This window comes from Falco cherrug, chromosome Z, assembly GCF_023634085.1.
Source record: "Falco cherrug isolate bFalChe1 chromosome Z, bFalChe1.pri, whole genome shotgun sequence".
NCBI lineage: Eukaryota > Metazoa > Chordata > Aves > Falconiformes > Falconidae > Falco > Falco cherrug.
Window position 1 is genome coordinate 23,748,214 of NC_073720.1, and position 18,579 is coordinate 23,766,792.

General features: G+C 38.6%; 1 protein-coding gene across 4 annotated transcripts in view; it reads left to right on the forward strand.

The window, feature by feature from the left end:
• The window catches only part of TRAPPC13 (trafficking protein particle complex subunit 13), a 34,716-nt gene that overhangs the window by 11,725 nt on the left and 4,412 nt on the right, over positions 1-18,579 (forward strand). For 2 of the 4 annotated variants that reach the window (XM_055699065.1, XM_055699066.1), the window contains exons 7-10: positions 1,957-2,001; positions 5,469-5,486; positions 7,690-7,823; positions 8,904-9,102. In XM_055699065.1, coding sequence (XP_055555040.1) covers positions 1,957-2,001; positions 5,469-5,486; positions 7,690-7,823; positions 8,904-9,102 — 396 coding nt within the window. The remainder of the gene's footprint in view (positions 1-1,956; positions 2,002-5,468; positions 5,487-7,689; positions 7,824-8,903; positions 9,103-18,579) is intronic. The other 2 variants (XM_055699067.1, XM_055699068.1) reach the window with 1 other exon arrangement.

Genomic DNA, 18,579 nt, shown 5'->3' on the forward strand with positions numbered 1-18,579 from the left:
TTGCCCCCCAGGAATTCTGTATTCTGTCCCTCTGTTCCTTCTAGGCTTTCTCTGATAACATACGCATCTGCAGGCCTCCAGTTCTCCTTTTCTCTCCCTTCCCTACCCTTGTTCTTGCCAGAGCCTTGTTCAACGTGTTGATGTCTTCTTTAGATTTGATATAGAAACTTATTTGTGCACATTTTTTCAAGGTTCTACATGCATATTGTAATTTCTCTGTTTTTTAAACTGAATCCAACAGGCATCTTTAATGTCACAATAGCTAAGGCCAGCTATCTGTCGAATTTGAAGCTCTTCCTTGAAAGAAGGAAGCGTAAAAGCTTCTCAAAAAGTATATATGCACTTTAACACCATTCTATAAATCCCCTCTGATGTACTATGAGAAAAACACTCACTGAGCGATTTTGGTTGTTATTTTTCAAATTTGACATGGAGACAGCAGCTATAAAATTGAGAATAAACAAAAAAATGTTACAGAAAACTGAACAATGTTTACAATGGGAATTGTGGTTGCTAGTGTTGAGGTGCCAGCAGCTATTTTATAATCATAATAAAAAACCCCCCCATAACCCCAAAGCATTTTCTCTGACAGATTCTCACTTTTTCAGTTGTATTTTCTAGGATCTTCTAAGTTGAACAGGGGTTACAGTTGTTGAACTAAGCTGAACAAAACAAAGTTACAGCTTCCTTTTCAAGCACTGTGTATAGCTCCATACCGATACATAGTGCGTCTTCCAAAGTTTTCTCTGAGTAATTAACACCATTATGTTTATATGGAGAAGGAATGATTCTTTCTGGGGTTTGGTGGTTGTTTGGTTTGGGGGGTGTGGGGAGGTTTGAATCTCACAGTAATTTTTTTTTTTTTTTTTTGGCCACTTGGAATTTACTAGAATGAATGGAAATTCATTTTGTTTATCAGAAAAAGAGAGAAATCAGCATTTAGGGGAATTATTAAGAAGCTCTCTGAAGGAAAATATTCGGTGGAAAAAAACCCTTAACCAGCAAAAGCCTAAATGACTGGCTTTTTTCTGACTGGAGAGTTAAGATTATGCCTCTTATAATGCAGAAATCTCTGTAAAGAGTACTTTTTAATCTTGAATTCTTCAGGGCTAAAAACTTTATTCACAATGTGGAACTTCAGGGGTCTTTCAGGTTGCAGTATACTTATGTGTAAACAAAAGAGGAGTTTGCTTGTGGAAAGGGAAATCTGTATTCAGCAAGATAATTTAATTCAATTTCCTTATGAGTATAATAGATTACTTCTTTCAGTTACATCATGTATATCCATTTCATATTTGAATGTGTTAAGTGTAGTGGCTTTATGCACAATTCAAGCACTTAAGAGCCAATACTTTATTATCATCTTTTATGTCATCAGATTGTTTTCTCTTGTTGATTTGATCTCATGCAATTAAAATGATTTACTGGCTTTTTTATATCTTGTAACAGTTGCATTTGCAAGAAGGAAATGAAGCCTAGTAATGGTTTGTTGCTTAAACTAATCACACAAATAGTTCTTCTCTAAAAATAAATTAAATTGAGCCCTCAGCAACTTCTGCAGAACACTGAAGGACTTGTAAATATTATAGGGTTCTGGCTTGAAGCAAGCGCAGACCACTTCAGGATGTTATGTTAAAGACATAGATCTACTTAGTGTACTGGATTTGCCCAGTTTCATAAGAGGCCAGTACTTAGGTGGACAAGCATTTGTTTTCAATCTGAGAAAACGGCTTAGAAGTAAAGCAGTCAAGTGTGCAAGTAAGAAGCAACAAGTACATACTGTGAATTGTGAGGTTTTAGCTGAACTGATTGTATCATGTATTCCATTATGCACCTGTTCTATGTAAGATCAAAAAGAAAATAACTTTAGTAAAGATCCTAGCACTTACGAACAGTTTAATGCTGAAATTGTCTGAGAAACCAATTGTCAGTTTGTTTCTTTCCCATTTCTTTCAGGTTCTTAAACCACTAGATGTGAAAACCAAATTCTACAATGCTGAGGTAAGTGAGAACTGTATGGCTTTGGTTTGGTGTGCTGGGTTTATTACTTCACATTAGGTGGTTAGATTAAATTCAAAGAGCTTCTTAAATACATACTTCTGCAAAATATGATCAGTTCTAAAGGGAAGAAATTAGGTGGTTGCTTTGTATCATTTAGTTTAAAAATAGATGCATTTTTGATGAAGGGGGAAAGAGATGGTAGCTAAGGGAGACATGTTCAGGACCTTAATGTAATTGACTAAAAATTTTGCATATTTTCTGCTTTCCCATGAACTCAAATATTTTGTTATTGTGTTTCTATTGAGGCTGATAAGAGTACTTGCTGTAAAGGTGATTAATTGTTCATAAAGCAGATAATTCACTAGATTGGGGAAATGTAAATTTCAAAAATTTAAATTTTCATTTATGTAATGTAAATATGGCCCTTCTTTTCAATAATTTATAGTTTAGGTTTGTGGCAGTTATACACAGTGCTTCAAAACTAAATGACCTTATGCCTTGTGTTTGGACATCCTTAGTCATCTGTCTTTGGCTATTTATGGGAAGAATTTTAACTGAAGGTGACACAGATAGTGCAAACACTTACAAATTACATACAGCATTCTTTTTATTTTTAGACATTCCCTGTGGATATATATATTATATAGGTCTGTTGTAGGGTGCATAAACTTCCACAATAGCTCATTACATAGTCGGGAAATGTGTTTCCATCATGATCACTTACCTGCTTTGTGGTGGTGAACAAGTAGCTGATTTTGTGGGCATGGTATTCTATACTGTTTGTAGAAAGTTCAGACTGATACTTGCAGAGTACTTTGAGAGCTTTCATTGTGAGTATTAAACTTTTTCTATAACCCCTGAAATACGGTCAGCTATAACACTGCTAGTTATTTGATTCCTTCATTAATGTTCTTAAACAGTTTGATTGAAATAGCTTAAAAGATACAGTGAATTTGTAGGTGGTTTATGTTGCAGTGAATAGTAGATGGGAGAAAAAAGACTGAAGTGTCAGTGAATGGAAAGGAAATATATGGAATTTTGGCATTTTGAAAAATAACATGCTTAAGCTGATAAGAAAATATTTTGCTCTCCTGTTTGTTCTTAACTAATCAGATGTGTGCTATGAATTTGCATGTAGAAAAGCAGAGTCTCCAGATCTATTATTCCAATTATCTCCATCATAGTCACACCTGGGGTTCATCATGCAAGATCATGGCTATAGAGTTGTAAAAGGTATAGTTCTTTCCCTTCCTGACAGTATCAATAGAGAAAACAGAAGGGAGAATTAACAGATAAGAATTTCTGTTCTACAAATGAGGGTTCCTGGTGCAAAGACCTGCCTTGTTCAGAGCTGTGCAGGAAACTTGCCGTGAGGATTTTCTTTCTGCTGTGAACAAAGAGCATGTAAGTTCACACGTTTAATACATAGTGTGTAATTACTTAGAGATTGGATAAATCAAGGCACAGGTCATAAGTGAATTAAATACCATAGTATAGAGGAAAAAAAAAAGCCTAACAGCATCTTGGTACGTACATTTAGGCCACAGGTTTCAATCTTTAGGTTCACCAGGTGTAAGATAACCAAGTAACCAAGTAAGTTGGAATGTAAGCACATACCAGTGGTCGAGTGCCTTATAGAACTGGTGTTATCCGTAAATGGCAGTGTCTGGAAATGTCTCCTGCTGTGGTTTAAGAACAAAACCAATCACACAAAACTAGGTAATTCCTCTGGGAACAAAATAAACCTCCACTTTGTGCGTAATTATATTACTGTTTTAGATAGAAAATATGTGGTAGAGGAAAGGACAGATGAATTAAATGGTGCTGTTTATCTGTATTTCACGTGTGAATTTCTTGTGCTGAAACATTACGTAATGAATGGAAATAAAACCTCCTTAACATAAATTCTGATCAAACTTTGAACATACGTCAAAATACTCTTTTCTTATGAAATTGTTTTACTGACTGGCCCTGATAAGGGACTCAAACTCCATTCCAGTTCCTCCTCACAATAAAGATCTATGAGAAGCTTTGGTATCTGAGCTGGTTTTTGTGGTGGATATTTTTGGGTTTGGGTTTCCCCTCCCACCCCCAAAGGTTTTAAAAGGTTACTTGAAATCTTTTTGTTCTTCCTGTTCAGAAACATGCAACTCTCATTACCACAGTATCCGTATGGTGGATAGAAAAAAATTTTTTTTAAGATTTTGGATTATATTAACTAAGCAATTTTTGTTTGCCTAGCAAACTGATACAGTACCATTCATATTTCATTTCTGAAAGTATATAAATTGCTGATGTGTTGTGACCACGGAAGTCAAATAAAATCAAAAAACCCTAGAAATAAGTCCTTGGTTAGATGTTGATGTGATACTTCATTGCTGTCAAAGCATCAAGACCTTTATCCTGAATGTTAAAGACTGTTATCCTGAGGTGCAGAGGGTGGGGGAAAGTTGGTATGTGTCAGGTATTAGTTAACTAAAGGTCTTTAAATGTTGACTAACCAGTTAAACTGTTACCATTAATGTTACAGATGTGATGCTCTCTGTTCATAGTCTGTCACTAAAATTATTTTCTACTAGAAATAATCCATAATGTCATTTTTTCTAAGACAAGGAATGATGCTGAACCTTAATTTTCTTGCTTGTTGCTCATATTGCAGTACCATCTAAATCAAGTTGATTAATGAAATTAGTGCATAAAACACATGCCCTGTCACCCTAACCTGCTGCGATCCTGAGATTGAATTACCTGCCCTGGGCTATAGAAAGTCTCTCACTGACCTTGTGCCTTGGAGAAGGCTCTGTAAAAGGTTCTGTTTCTGCAAACATACATAGGGAGACAAATATGCAGACACTTAAGGAGACAAATTTTGCTATTACAGTTGGGTTTTTGGAATGATGGATATGGAAAAAAGTTTTTCCTGATTATGTTACGCCAAATTTTGTTATAAGCTGCAGTATTGTAGCTTTACTTGAACACATTACCACATTATTTTTATTTTGAGGTCTCATGTGTGTAGGTTTTTCAAGTTATTGGTAAAATGACAAGGACTGTTTTTCCATTACATATTCAACCCATTGCATGGATTGAAATTCAGGACAAACTTTAAACTTGCTCAAAAACTAACCCACCCACCCCCTTTTTTTTTTTTTTTTTTTTTGTTTAATTGGATCAGTTTGTTCTACCACATTTTATCTGTGACTTGTGTGCCTTTAGACTCTACTTTGGATTGGTTCTGAAGCAAAGCTAGTAAACCATGTAACCATACTAGCTATAACTTACTAGAAATGTAGTTGTCATCTTTGTTTGCATCCATTTTTATTTATATTTCTGTCTTACTAATGCTATCTTGTTTAGATGGTGAAAAAAAAAATGCAGAATTGCATTTTGTTTGAAAGTTAGCCTCCTTTTTCTTTAACATTTAACCCTAATTTCTCTAATGTGTTCTTTTTTTATTTTCCCATTAGAGTGACCTCAGTTCTGTGGTAATTTTTATTTATTTTTTTATAAATATGTATGCTTTTTTAATTGCCTATCTGTCTCTGTGCTTGTTGTTGACATTCTTTTAAAAACATAATGGAAAAGCAATGTTTGTTCTGCATATCATGAACTGATGTTTTCTTATCTTTTTATGTACAGCTAATCATTTAAATGGTTAGCTCTTTCTTTAATACCCATTGTTGAAACTAAAAGTTGATTAGTATAGACTCTTGCTTGTGGGGTCATCCTAGAAAATACTTCACCAAAATTTGATGAGATTCATTATTTGAAAACAAAAGTTAATCCCTACTAAAAGTTTCCTGCTTTTGACCCATAGAAATGCAGGTTTTACTACAGTACTGCTTGTAAGCTGTGACAGAACTTTTCATGTCTGGTTTGTGGAGACAGTGGGTTTGAGGAGAGAGCAGCAGCTGGATGTTCTTCCTTCCTTTTGCTAGCCGGAACTGCACTTTCAAACTTCTAAATGCATGTAACAGTTGATGAGTTAGTCCAATACTTCTGCAGTCTGATTTCACTTTAAGGTGTGCCTTACATTAAAATAAACTGCATTCTTCTGAAGTACTTAAGGATTTATTTTTTTTCTAAACCATGTAATATTAAACCAATTTAGGAATAACACAAAACTGACTTGCTTTTTCATTATGCTGCTTGTTTTTTCTTTTCCCTTTCAAATTGGCTTTTTCTAAACTTCTGCCTATGGTTGCTGCACTGAAAACAACTAAAATTTGGGTGAATGGACACTTTGAGCAATGGATTTATGGGATATAAACAGTATCAATTTAAGCAACAGTCAGGCTGTAGTAGTAATAATTACTGAGAGCCATGTTTTAGTTGGAGTTATTTCCAGCTCCTTTTGCAAGTGTGAGGTCTGCCTGTAACCCATGGAGCTTGCATAGTTTTCATTACTAGTTACATGCTGCCATCTGATTTGTATTCAGCATGCTTACAAGCCATAACAAATAGTTCCAGTACCATTCTGTTATCTCTCCTAACACAAAATGCCTTTTGAGATTAAAATACTTTGACTATTTTGTCCCACTTTAATTTTGTAATTTAAAAGCAAGACTCTGTTTGTATAATGAAGTCATTTACACTGATTAAAAAGGAATTGTAAGCTTCCTTCCACCTTCCTCATAAAAATACTTTTTATTTATCATAACAAAATACCTAAACTGTTTCATACTGAATTTATAGAATAGACTATTTCAGTTGTATGAGACCTACAATGATCATCTAGTCCAACTGACTGAATCACTAACTTGCTTGTAAATGCAGATTTAGTACCCCCTCACCACCCTTTTTTTTTCTTTCCTAATTGGCAATTCCTTGGTTTTGTTTTTCACTTTGCCAGGGGCTTGTATCTCTAGTAGACTGAGCCTTCTGTAATTATGCTGTCCCGAGGTTTTAGAGCTGAAAATTTACTTCACTAGTCTGCAATTCCACAGAAGCAGTGAGGCCAGAACACCTCTAGTTTTAAGTTTTTTCAGCTTTAACTTTCTGTAGCTTTCATTCCTGTCCTAGAATTGGTGATTATATACCATCTTAAGGCATTAGCTTCATTTAACAGATAGGTCTTAACAATGTTTTGAAGGTAGAGTACCAATTAAATTGTTGGATGCATATAATATTGGAAACCATTGGCATGATGCAGCTGAGTGAGAGAGGAGGCTGGTTTTTGCTCTTTAGCCAGTACATCAGTGTTTCGTAATAATAAAATCTCAGAGCATGTACCTGAACTATTTCACTTCAGTTAAACAAACACACACACTTATTTTAATTTTTATATACAGCTTGATGCACTAGTAATCTGGCATGGCATGTCGTTGTGCGCTGCAATTCCTTACCTTTTATTCTTTTTTCTTCTTTTTTATAATTTGGATTAAAACTTGAGTTGCTATTGAGTTAATGGAAGTCTTGAAGTGATGATCTAATGCATTACAAATAAGCAATAGCTAGAACAGTGAAATTATCCCACATCCATTGTTTGGCAAGATACCTGTTGACTAACACTTTTGCTCCTGTTGTTACTGGGATTCAGATTTTTTTCTTGCATTAATTAATTTGATTTGCAGGCATGAACTAAACACATGTGACTTTTAACAATAGGACTGTCTACTTTCTTAATAACACTAATCATGTTCTCATGAAGTTGCAATTTTGGTTTGGTTTTTTTTTTTTTTTTTCCAGACAGATGAAGTGTTTCTGGAAGCTCAGATTCAGAATATCACTACCTCTCCCATGTTCATGGAGAAGGTTTCTTTAGAGCCATCTATGATGTACAATGTTGCAGAACTGAACACAGTTGACACAGCTGGGGAAAGGTATGTTCAGATTCAGGATACTTGACTTTGAAACTCATAAAATTTCATGAGATATAAGGATTACAGTTAGTGAGTTGGCTGTAATGGAAGGCTTGTACTTCTTTGATTAATAAGATCAAATTCCTATTATGTGTTCAGCTGGAAAAGCTGATACAGTTTTCTTTTTATAGAAACTGTTCTTAAAACTTTGTAATTCTAGCTGGTAGAGAAATCCCCAGCTTAATCCTCAAATAATTTGCAACATGGATGACAGGGTAACATGATAGCATGCTACTTCTTCAGCATCTCCTATATAAAACTTACCTCACGTCTGGTTCTGACTTACCTGTCTATACGTATTCAGCCTTACAGGACTCATCTGAATTGTCCTTGCTTCCTTCTAGTAGACTGGTAACTGTCTTCAGTTATTCTAATCAACATCTAGCAAGGCAGCAATCAAGGTGATACAGTGGAATGCCCTTACAGGGTCTTAGAATATAAAAGTGTGTCATGCTGAAATAAATTACATGTTTTGTTAATTACTAAAACACCAACTGTCATCGAACTGTTTGAGCTTTGCAGTTGCTTGGGTTTTTGGAGCAGGTGATGTTTGGGTGCTTCTGCAGTGGGGGCTGAAGTGAAAGTCCTGTCTTCTCCTTGCATGTCTAAGGGTTCACCCAACGATGTAGTGCAGCATATGTTCCTACAGAGTGTATACATCTGCTGTAATGGTTCTTGCCTTGAATGGGAATCTTAGGCTCGTGACAGTGAGATTTACTGGGAGGAAACGAAATAGCAGAAGTAAAATGACTAGGAACACTTAAGATGCCAGATAATAAATTAAAGTATGGGAAAGTGGATTACCATTTCAGTTCCTTCTGGCTTGGATGAATCATTTTAGGTTTTCTCCCCTTGGTTCTTGATGCTACATAAATTCCAGAATCGTTTTCTGTTGCGAAAACACAAAAAAATTCTACTTGTTTTTCTATGAATAAAATACATGTGGTGAAGACTGGTGAGGGATGGGGAAAAAAGGTGGGATTCTGAAGTCTTCTTAAAAATAACTTAAAATTTAGACCTAATGTGTTTTTTTTCTTTTAGTGAGTCTACTTTTGGCTCAAGGACCTATTTACAACCTATGGATACACGCCAATACTTATACTGCCTAAAACCAAAGCAAGAATTTGCAGAGAAAGCTGGAGTAATAAAAGGTGTAACAGTGATTGGTAAACTAGACATTGTTTGGAAGACTAACTTGGGTGAACGAGGAAGGCTGCAAACTAGCCAGCTCCAACGGATGGTAAGTTTAACTTCAGCATCAATTTTTGAGGCAACTCAGTGACCAGTTCATCATGACTTGAAGGAAAAGCACAAGCTGCTTAACTCTCTGGACCTCATTCTGAATTAATATTTCTATATGTATTTGAAAAGTTACTAAGTAACTTTGGCCAGTGAAGGGGAGAGGGCGACGACACGACACAAGCCTTTATTCTGAGGGACTGTCACTGAACAAAAGCATTCTTGTTCCTTTTGGTCATGTGAATGGCAACATTTTTTGTTTTCTTGAGGATTGTTTTCTGGCACATAACATGCCGTTCTTTTTTCACTGCACTGAACAACATAACTTAATAGGTTGTGCACTTGAATTGCCAGAATCAAGTAACCTATGTAGCAAAATATGCTGGTTAAAATAAAATTAACTTCTTGGATGGCATTCGGCAACAAACTGGAATGTACTGACAAAAGAACTCATGCCAGCTGTTGAGACAGAAGTCTGCTCCCTAATCCATACAGACATTTTAGCTTTGAATAACATGTTATGTACAGGGTAATACTATTTATCTTTTATGTCCACAGTTCTGATGGAATATATTCTATTCCAGTTGATTTAAAAGTTCTTCATGAATTTTAAGTTGTAATTACTGGCTTGCTTAAGTCAGCTGCACAGCCAGTCTAATGCCTAAACTTGGCTTGCATCTTTTGAATTGAGGGTGCTGTAATATGGGAGAGAAGGAAAAAAAAAAAAGCTTTTAACAAGTGAATCTTAACCTGAGTTTACAAAGCTTCTTAATTGGGTTTCTGTCTCTCCCCCTGCCCCCATCCCCTAGTAAATTAGAGCAATCCTGTAGGGAAATCACGATGATGTGGAACTAGGCAAGCAAACTTGGATCCTGGAGATTCACAGCTAAGTCACTAAAACTTCTCTTTGTTTTTAATTGAGGTGTTAAGTATCTGTATAACCCCATCAAATCAGAAATTGCCCTTTTTTCTAAACATAGTTACTCCTGTTACTTTGAAAGTTTTAGCTTGCTTTTTAACTAATAAACTTTCTCATTTTCAACTTTCTCATTTTCAACTTTCCTAAAATATCTCTTTAAAAACAGCTATCTTTTTCTGCCTCCATAAATGATTATTCTGTCACTCTGCATCCCTTGTTGTTGAGCCTTTGAGAATTGCATTTGAAACACAGTGGTGATAAACACACCACACTCCAGAATTTCAGTCATCCATCATTGTTTTGTGCTAGTGATTAACAGAGAAACATGAGTTATTTTGTGATCAAAGACAGATGTCTTTGGAAAAGTGACGTGCGGAATTAGACTCTATAACTCGAAAGTTATAAAGTAGGTATGTTTATTGCACGCAGATGCACGGGGGATCGCTCCTCCACAAGCGTGCATACCCGAAGTGACGAACCATCTCACATTTATACAATGAACAAATGAATATTCAATTAACGCCTATACATATTCGTTACCTAAACCCTGCTTCGTATGTTAATTAGCTTATCAGTCCGTTTCCTGGAATGTGGTGGTCTTGCAGGTTTGTAGGTGATTCATGTCCTTGTGACCACCCGATCTTCTTCAGGCGATTCATGTCCTTGTGACCACCGGATCTTCTTCAGGCGATTGTGACCACCCAATCTTTTCCAGCAAGGAGACTTAGCACTCCCTCCCTCTAGATAGCATTTGAATGTCTCTCATCTTTTCTTATTCTCTTTTAAATCGCCCCTTTGTTAGAGGAAGAAGGGCAGGCGTCTCCCCTTTGTTAGAGAAAGAAGGGCAGGCATCTCTCCGTCTCCCCTTTGTTAGAGGAAGAGGGGCAGGCGTCTCCTCAAAACTGTAGTTGTCACCACACCCATGACTAGTCACCATACCCACATTCCTTAAGCAGACACATACAATCACAATCCATGTCCATTATCCCCATTTCACATTATTCCTCCATATCAATCCCCCCTTTTCTATTAAACTAAGTAAATTCTTAAGCAGCCTTCCCGAATGATATAAAGCATCATACATAAGTGTTACCCTTTTAAACATTCTCCAAACCCACAAATATAACATAATGGTTAGTATTAAGGAAATTCCTAAACTGATCAATAAGATCACAATGGGGTGTACCATAGTGTTAAGAATTCCTGTTGCAGAGGGTGACCAGCCAAAGAGAGTATCCCACCAATTATGGTTTCCATCCTGTTCTACCTTTTTTAAAACTTTCTTGATCCCCTCTACATCATGATGGATCATAAGAAGAGTTTCATGTCCCTTTTCTTTGGTTTCTTCCAGTATACGTTGTAAATCTGCATGTTTTAATAGTTCTTTTATACTGCTTATATTTAGTCCTATGGGGGCAGGAATTATTATCTGTGATAGGGTAAAATTGGATTTTAAGAATTGATGAGACACTACTGGGGCTGAGTAACTAAAATCACATCCTGTGATAGTAGTAAAATTACAAATACAATAATTTGAATACTGTGCAGTCTCCTTTACCTCCCCATCTATGGTTATTGTGTTACACTTAGTTCTCAAACACGCACATCCCTTCCCTGCATATATAATTACTGTTTTCAAGTTTGCATTTGGTCAGGCCTCGGAATGACATATTTTCTGATCTGTATCTAAACAAGTATCCTGAGCCATTATAGTATTGCTTTCACAGAGGAAGCCCTGCTGTTCTCGCATAATACAAGATTCTAAATCTACTGTTTGCCACTTGTCGCCTGTCTTTCTGGCCCATGTTCTATGTTCAAAAGGGTATAGGAGCACCCCATTATGGTTAATTCCAAGGGCTACAATGGGGTGTATGGTAATTATTACTGCATTATGTATGGTTAACACAAAAGCTGTGATGGTGTGTGTGTTGGGGTCATAGGTAAAGTTCACCATATTCCACCATGACTGGAGTTTTCTTTCTACCTCCGTAGCACTGTCCCAAACCATCTTTCGAATTTCTGTAGGAAATATGCCTTCCTCTCCTTCTCTTATTATGGATGCAGCTATTGATTGCATCCACATTTGGGCTTGGATGCAACTTAGAGCCAGGGCGACGTCATCCTGTAAACCACCTAACGCCTTAGTGATGAGTTGATGATCTTCCATGTTTATTTGTTCCCACCTGGGGAGTACCTTCGATATCAACCATTGATGTGCCCCTAATGCCAATAATGAAGATTTTAGTGGTTGTTGTAGTTTTGATAGATCGGCCGTGGTGGCAGCTAGTTTATTCATTATCACCTCTGAGTCTATGGAATTTAATACTCCGAGTCCTGTTCCCAACATTCCAGTTACATCTCTCACTATTCTGTTTCGATAAATATTTCCCCTTTTTCTTAACCAAGTGTCCATCCCTCATAAGAGGTTCGTAAGAAGGGGGAACAGGATGGCTTAACATCAGAAACATTGACTTGTATTTTTAACTCTGTTCTTTTAAGAGACCATTCTGGGTTAAACAACATTTGTTGCTGACCTGTATTTCTGATTACATATGGTCCAATTGTATAAATTTTTGGATCTGGTTTAGTTAATTTAAGATCAAGCGTTAATGGGGTTGTTGTAACTGTGGTGGTGGTAGGAACAGTGGTTAGCATGATTGTTATTTTGATCTTACAAGTCAGAGCTGTTCTTGGGGATTCCTTTCCTAGGCATATTATAAAGATGGGCTCGGTTAAGGTAAAATTGTGCCAACATTCCCGTGAATTAAAGCACATGGTTGTATTTAGAAGGGTAAATTCCTTATCTACCTTTCTGACGTTAATCTGGGTGTCTCCCGAAATCTTGGTGTTATCCTTTTCATTATATGTTTGACACCCTACTTTTATCCTATCTCCTAATTTTCCCCATAATCGGTCGACTTTGTGTACATCCTCCTGATCCCATTGATTCCTTTGGTACACCTCACTTTCAGAAAAAACCACCATAGCTAGTTTCGTCTTTGAGTCCACCTTTCCCATTATTCCAGTGTGTTTTTTCTGGGCATGATTCCAAGGCCAGTTATCAGGCTCTTGGTTGTAGGCAAGAGAGTGGGTACAAAAAACCACAAATGGTTTAAACCCACTATTGATCATTTTAAGAATCTAAACGTTCCTCATATATACATATAAAATCTGTTTTGATCAAAAATATCTTTGTTTGAGTTGGGGCTTACTGATAACAAGTTGGGCAAGACTGGCCACTGGCTCAGTCCCCGACTCTTTTGTTCTATATTGTTTGTTGTGGTGCCCTTCCCATATGGTGCATCCACAACCGCTCAGGTTCACTTACTTGCCACCCACATTGTTCCCATTTGTCCGAGTAAATTTGAGTTTCAGTTCTTTTTTAACTGGGGTTACTTTCCACGAAGTTGCAGGGGCTTTCTTAATCCGGGTATGGTGAATCCAAGAATTCTGTCCCTCAACCTTGATTGCAGTGTAGGTGGTGAGTAGGACTTGAAAAGGTCCGGTCCACTGCGGTTCCAGGGTTTTATCTGCAAAACACTTAACGTATACATAGTCTCCTGGTTGTATATCGTGAACAGGTCCATCCAGACCCCTACTGCGTGTTCCCATCACATGCTTCTCAATTCTTATTAGTTGTTTGTTTAGTGCCACCATATAGGAAGTCATTGTTTCTTCACCAATCTGTGAAGACATCCCCTTTTGTACCCTATAGGGTCGTCCATATAAAATTTCAAATGGGCTAAGCCCCTCTTTTGCTCTCGGTCTAGTTCGAATTCGTGTAAGAGCTAATGGCAAAGACTGGGGCCAAGTTAGATTTGTTTCTTGGCCTAACTTGACAATCTGTTGTTTGATTAGATGATTCATCTTTTCCACCTGGCCACTCGATTGTGGTCGGTATGGGGTATGTAATTGCCAATCTATTCCTAGATGGTGGCTGATCTGTTGCACTATTCTGGACACAAAAATGTGGTCCTCTATCCGAGGACATTACCGCTGGGACTCCAAACCTAGGTATTATCTCTTGGAGTAGTATTTTGGTCACTTCCCGGGCTTAAGCAGTTCTGCATGGGAAGGCTTCTGGCCAACCTGAAAAGGTATCCATTAGTACCAATATCGATACCCCCCTTTTCTAGGAAGTTCTGAGAAATCGATCTGCCAATGTTGCCCTAGAACATTCCCTCTGCTAATGTTCCCTAGTTTTATTTTATTTGCTGTATTGGGATTATTGCGTAAACACATTTCACATTGCTGAGTCACCTGTTTTATTACAGTATATAAGTTTCGCCCTTTCAATTTCTGATTTAGACTTTTATATAAAGTATCAGCTCCCCAATGCGTCTTATTAATAATAGGGCTGTGGTCCATATTAAATTGGATGGTACCACTATACAACCATCCCTTAAATAAGTCCACTTACTTAATTTTATTTTATAATTCATGTCCTGAATTACCTTTAAGTTTTCTTTAGAATAGTTTGGCTCTTGATCTGTACTTACAGTTTGGATTTTATCATCTGGTATTAAGGATCCTTAATTCCTCCTTTCCTACCTCCTCTGTTACTCGTCTGGCCTCATGGTCAGCCAGGCGGTTTCCAATTTCCAAATCAGTGCCTCAGAGTGGGCCATGCCTCACATCAAGGTCTGGCATGGCATTTGTTCCCACCGCTCAACGCCTGCTGGGTTGCAGCCAACAGCGGAGCTCAAGATTCTTCTTGGTGGCAAACACAGAGGCCAACCCAGTCTTGCCCTTGACTATGGTAGGAGGCACCTGACCAACCTTATTCCTTGTAAGTCAATGCAGTTTCATCTGCACATCCCATAACAAGTCACTGTCATGGCAAAACACACAGATTTACATTAGTAGAACTACTACAGAGTGTATTTTATTTCACTTTTTCTGCCAATATCCCCACAGCCTTGCTGACCAAGGGATATTGTTTTTATCTGAACTGAGCAAGCCTCCCCCTTATCATTTTACTGTATCAGGTAAAGCATTTTTCACCTTTCCTGGAATTTATTTTCAGATACACCTGGTTAAAAATTTCTCTTACTTCAGGGAGGTCCTCTTTTCTGCTGAATTAAAGATAAGCTCAATATTTCAATTACTTGATCATATTTAACTTTTAATTTCATTTCCCCTTCTTTAAACGTCTAGATGTTCTAATAAATCTCATCCCAACAAAGATTTTAGTGAATTTGGCATTCTTATTTGTTTTTTTTTTAGTTTGTACTTTAAAGGTTTCAGGATGTTTTCCTGGTGGCCAGCAGCTCCCACAAATGTAACTTTTTTTTTTTTTTTTTAACTGAAGTTTAACAAGTAAGTTGGTTTTGTATTCACTAAAATTCCACCTCGTACCCATTCCCTGCCCTAGAAGAGCCGTTACCGGTCCTGTTGTACTGCAAATGCTGCAGCAATTGGGGTGACATTGTCAGGTTCTTCTGCTCAATTGTCAGCAATAGCAACCCCCTCCTCCTCACCAGCAGAAGGGTTCAGGGCAGGAGATGCTCTTCCTGCTCTGCAGGTTACACAAGCCTGCCTCTGCAGCAGCACTTCTGTTTTAACTCTTTCTGACCCTGAATGCAAATCTGCTCCTTGTTGCTTTAAGTCTGTTGTTATTACGTATCATGCCGTTGCAGGCAAACAGCAAACACCCTGCCATGCATCCCAGCATGATTCAGTCGCACCTTCGAGGGGGTACAGGGGTTTGTACAAACTCACCCCAACACTTACACACTTTCACAGGGTCTTTGATTCTTCACACACACACGCATGCCTCAGGTTTTACATACATCAGTACAAGTTTTTATATCTTACAACGTGTTTCATTCTGGTTGCTCCACAGAAGGAACCGCAACCTGAGCTTTTTAACACAAAATTTCAACAAGAACATCTTTCTAGTTTAGGTCTCAGTTTTTTCCTATCCTTTTCTAGAGCCACAATCAAAGATCAGGTGATGTTAATCCCGCACTCTTTCTAGTGCTAGTACCATAGGATCCCGAGGGGGTACTAATCCACAGTCCTTTTGCCACTCAGGTTTGTCCTGGAGGACGAAGAACATGTCTGCATACGATACTTCGTCCCATTTTCCTTCTTTTCTCAGACACAACATTAATTGCAGGAGAGTGTTATAATCTAACGTTCCTCCCTCCTGAGGCCATTTCGCATCGCTCTCCAATTTATACAAAGGCCACCACTGATTACAATATTTAACCAGTTTCCTTCTATTTTCGGTACCACCCTGTCCTACAATATCACTCCAATGTTTTAATATACAACCCAAAGGCGATTTTTCACAGGGCTTACTCCTTCCATTTCCCATTTTGCAATTTTAATTACTTTGTTTTTCTCCGGCCGCCTTAGCCACCCAAGGTTGGAAACGCGGATAGAGCTTTTTACTCGTTTTGCACTCAAACGCCTGTCTCAAGCACTCTTGCACTCACACTTAGTCAAAATAATTAAGCTATACACGGAAAATCAAAATGCGCATCTCAATCACACCATTCACACTCTCCGGGCAGCCCGCAGTCACACAAGCAGTATGTTATACGGTACCGTGCACTTATGTACAAACTCTTAGGAACAGTAACAGTTCACAAAGTATGCATTTCAATGAACAATTGCCAAAAAACAAACAACAAACAAAAACCAATTTTTCCTGGTCTTAAGCAGAGTGTTAAGCTTTCCGCTATTTGCCACAAATTACCAGAATGTTAATATTTTTCAACATACATTTCATAACTCCGAGTTTTGAACATATAACAAGACAACACATAGAACAAACAAGACACAGAGCGCTATTTCAGTTGTTACATTCCAGGAATTCCCCAATTCTTAAGACAACCTAGAGGAAGTTTTTAGCTTCCTCTTTTTCCTACGCCAAAGTTTCCCTTTTACTTTTGCTGTGAGGTCCCTCTTGTTCCTGTGAGATTCCGCCTTATTCCGTCCCGCCCCCCGCTTTCCGTCACGAGGCCTCCGGGCTTTTAGGAATGGCAGTAACCTCGGGTTTGCTCGATCTGCCCTCAGTATCGCTAGCGGCCACCCCTCGGTCAGCAAACCCCCTCCCAAGGTACCTTTCCTCCTGGGGACTACGCTGCGCGCCGGACGTCTCCGTGCGTCTCACCAGCCGCCCCGTTTCTAAACATACCGTTTTACCCGTGGATCCAGGGGTTTCTCTTCTGCTCCCGGGTGAACAGCTGAGAAGAGGAGGCTCCTCCGAGGAGATCTCCCGGGGCGCGCCTAGGAGCGTCCGCTCCGCAGCTGGTCCCTCAGCCGAGCAGAAATCCTCCTGCCTGGCTCGCCAAACTGACGTGCGGAATTAGACTCTGTAACTCGAAAGTTATAAAGTAGGTATGTTTATTGCGCGTAGATGCACGGGGGATCGCTCCTCCACAAGCGTGCATGCCCGAAGTGACGAACCATCTCACATTTATACAATAAAACAAATGAATATTCAATTAACGCCTATACATATTCGTTACCTAAACCCGCTTACTCTTGCTTCCTATGTTAATTAGCTTATCAGTCCTTTGCCTGGAATGTGGTGGTCTTGCAGGTTTGTAGGTGATTCATGTTCTTGTGACCATCTGATCTTCTTCAGGTGATTCATGTCCTTGTGACCACCCGATCTTCTTCAGGCGATTGTGACCACCCAATCTTTTCCAGCAAGGAGACTTAGCACTCCCTCCCTCTAGATAGCATTTGAATGTCTCTCATCTTTTCTTATTCTCTTTTAAATCGCCCCTTTGTTAGAGGAAGAAGGGCAGGCGTCTCCCCTTTGTTAGAGAAAGAAGGGCAGGCGTCTCTCTGTCTCCCCTTTGTTAGAGGAAGAGGGGCAGGCGTCTCCTCAAAACTGTAGTTGTCACCGCACCCATGACTAGTCACCATACCCGCATTCCTTAAGCAGACACATACAATCACAATCCATGTCCATTATCCCCATTTCACATTATTCCTCCATATCAAAAGCAGCAAACAGGTTTGGGGGTTTGTTCCCCTTTGAAATGCAGTGCAACTTGCTCTCATCTCCCCTCATCTTTTAAGTGCTGTCAGATTATTTCATTTCTAGGCTGCTTTCACCTTCCTCCTAATCCATTTACTAGCCCTATAACCACCCTTTTCCCCACAGGCTCAGAACTTTACCTGTGCTGTGTCCCTCCCCAACCCGCCCCCACCCCCCATTGTTTCGGTTCACATTAGGAGTGCACTTTTGAAACAAGTATCGTGGATCTCCCCCACTTACCATAATTTTGGGGCTTTTTTTGTGGAGTGGTCTTGGAATTCACAACTACATTTTTTCTGGGTGCGGCGAATGAAGAGACAGACGCAGCTTGATGCAAGCAAATGTCAATTTATTGTACAGCAGCACGAGATTATATACACTTTCAGAAGCTGCGCGTTTTAAACAGATTGGTTCTTGAAGCTAAGCCTTGCATACTAGGCAATCCCCGATTGGTGGTTAACTACCATCAATTAACAGCAAGGTGTTACCTTTCCTTGGCGCCATCCCTCCCCCACTCCCCTGTGCTCTGTATCATGTTAATTGTCTAGACAAGCTCG